The following is a 982-nucleotide window of genomic DNA, read 5'->3' as shown; positions in this document are numbered from 1 at the left end:
GGATCGGCACCGGGAGCGGCACCGCGGGACACCCGGGAGCGGCACCGTGGGACACCGGGGAGCGGTACCGGGATCGGGAGCGGCGCCGCGGGACACCGGGAGCGGCACCGGGATCGGCACCGGGAGCGGCACCGGGAGCGGCACCGGGAGCGGCACCGCGGGACACCGGGGAGCGGCACCGGGATCGGCACCGGGAGCGGCACCGCGGGACACCGGGAGCGGCCCCGGGAGCGCGGGGCGGGGGCGGTGGGCGTGGCCTTCCCGCGGCCCCACCCCCGGCGCGGGCGGGGCGCGGCCGCTCTCGCGCGCTCTCGCGATACCCGTTCGAACGGACGGCGGGCGGGCTCCCTCACAGGGCCCGGCCCGCCCGGCCCCGCGATGCCGCTGCAGCCGCGGCTGCTCCGCACCTACTCGCGGCGCGCCGGGTACCTGCGCCCGCTGCCGCCGCCCGACCGATGGATCTCGCCGCCGCAGGACCGCAAGCGCCTCTTCAGCTCGACCTCCGCCGCCTCCAGCGCCGCTTCCAGCGTCCTCTCCGCTTCCAGCGCCCGCTCCAGCCCGTCGGACGACCCCGACTTCTCGCCGCCCGAAAAGCGCCGCCTGCAGCCCGCGGGTAAGCGCCCCGCCTGGGCCAGGCGGCTGCGGGCCCGCAGGAAGGACACGCGGGGGCCGGCCGGGAAGGAGAACCGGGAACCGGCCGAGAAGGAGAACCGGAAGCCGGAGAACCGGGGGCGGGGACAGGAGACCCGGGGCCGGGGGAAGGAGAAGCGGGAACCGGCGGGGAAGAAGAAGAAGTGGAGCCAGGGGAAAGAGCCCGGGCGCCGCAGAGAGGAGCGCCGGGAGTCGCCGCCGTCCCTGTCCTCGCCCTCCCCGTGCCCGTCCCCGCCGCGCGGTTCGCGGCGCCGCCGGCAGGGCCCGCTGTGCGCGGCGCGGCGGCCGCTGCTGTGCAGCACCCCGCAATGGGCCCCGCCGCCCCGCCGTT

The 982-nt window shown here is 79.1% G+C and overlaps 1 protein-coding gene across 1 annotated transcript in view; it reads left to right on the top strand.

Moving 5' to 3' along the window:
• The first annotated feature begins 342 nt into the window (after nt 1-342).
• The window catches only part of HASPIN (histone H3 associated protein kinase), a 4,526-nt gene continuing 3,886 nt past the window's right edge, over nt 343-982 (top strand). Inside the window, exon 1 of the mRNA XM_042026301.1 lies at nt 343-980. Within this exon, the coding sequence (XP_041882235.1) occupies nt 379-980 (602 nt within the window). The 5' untranslated portion in view covers nt 343-378. The remainder of the gene's footprint in view (nt 981-982) is intronic.

This window comes from Corvus kubaryi, unplaced genomic scaffold, assembly GCF_017639235.1.
Source record: "Corvus kubaryi isolate FWS band 111438036 unplaced genomic scaffold, C.kubaryi_AGA036_p1.0 37284, whole genome shotgun sequence".
Lineage (NCBI taxonomy): Eukaryota > Metazoa > Chordata > Aves > Passeriformes > Corvidae > Corvus > Corvus kubaryi.
Note: the sequence above shows the minus strand (reverse complement) of the source record. Positions and strands in the feature narration are given on the sequence as shown.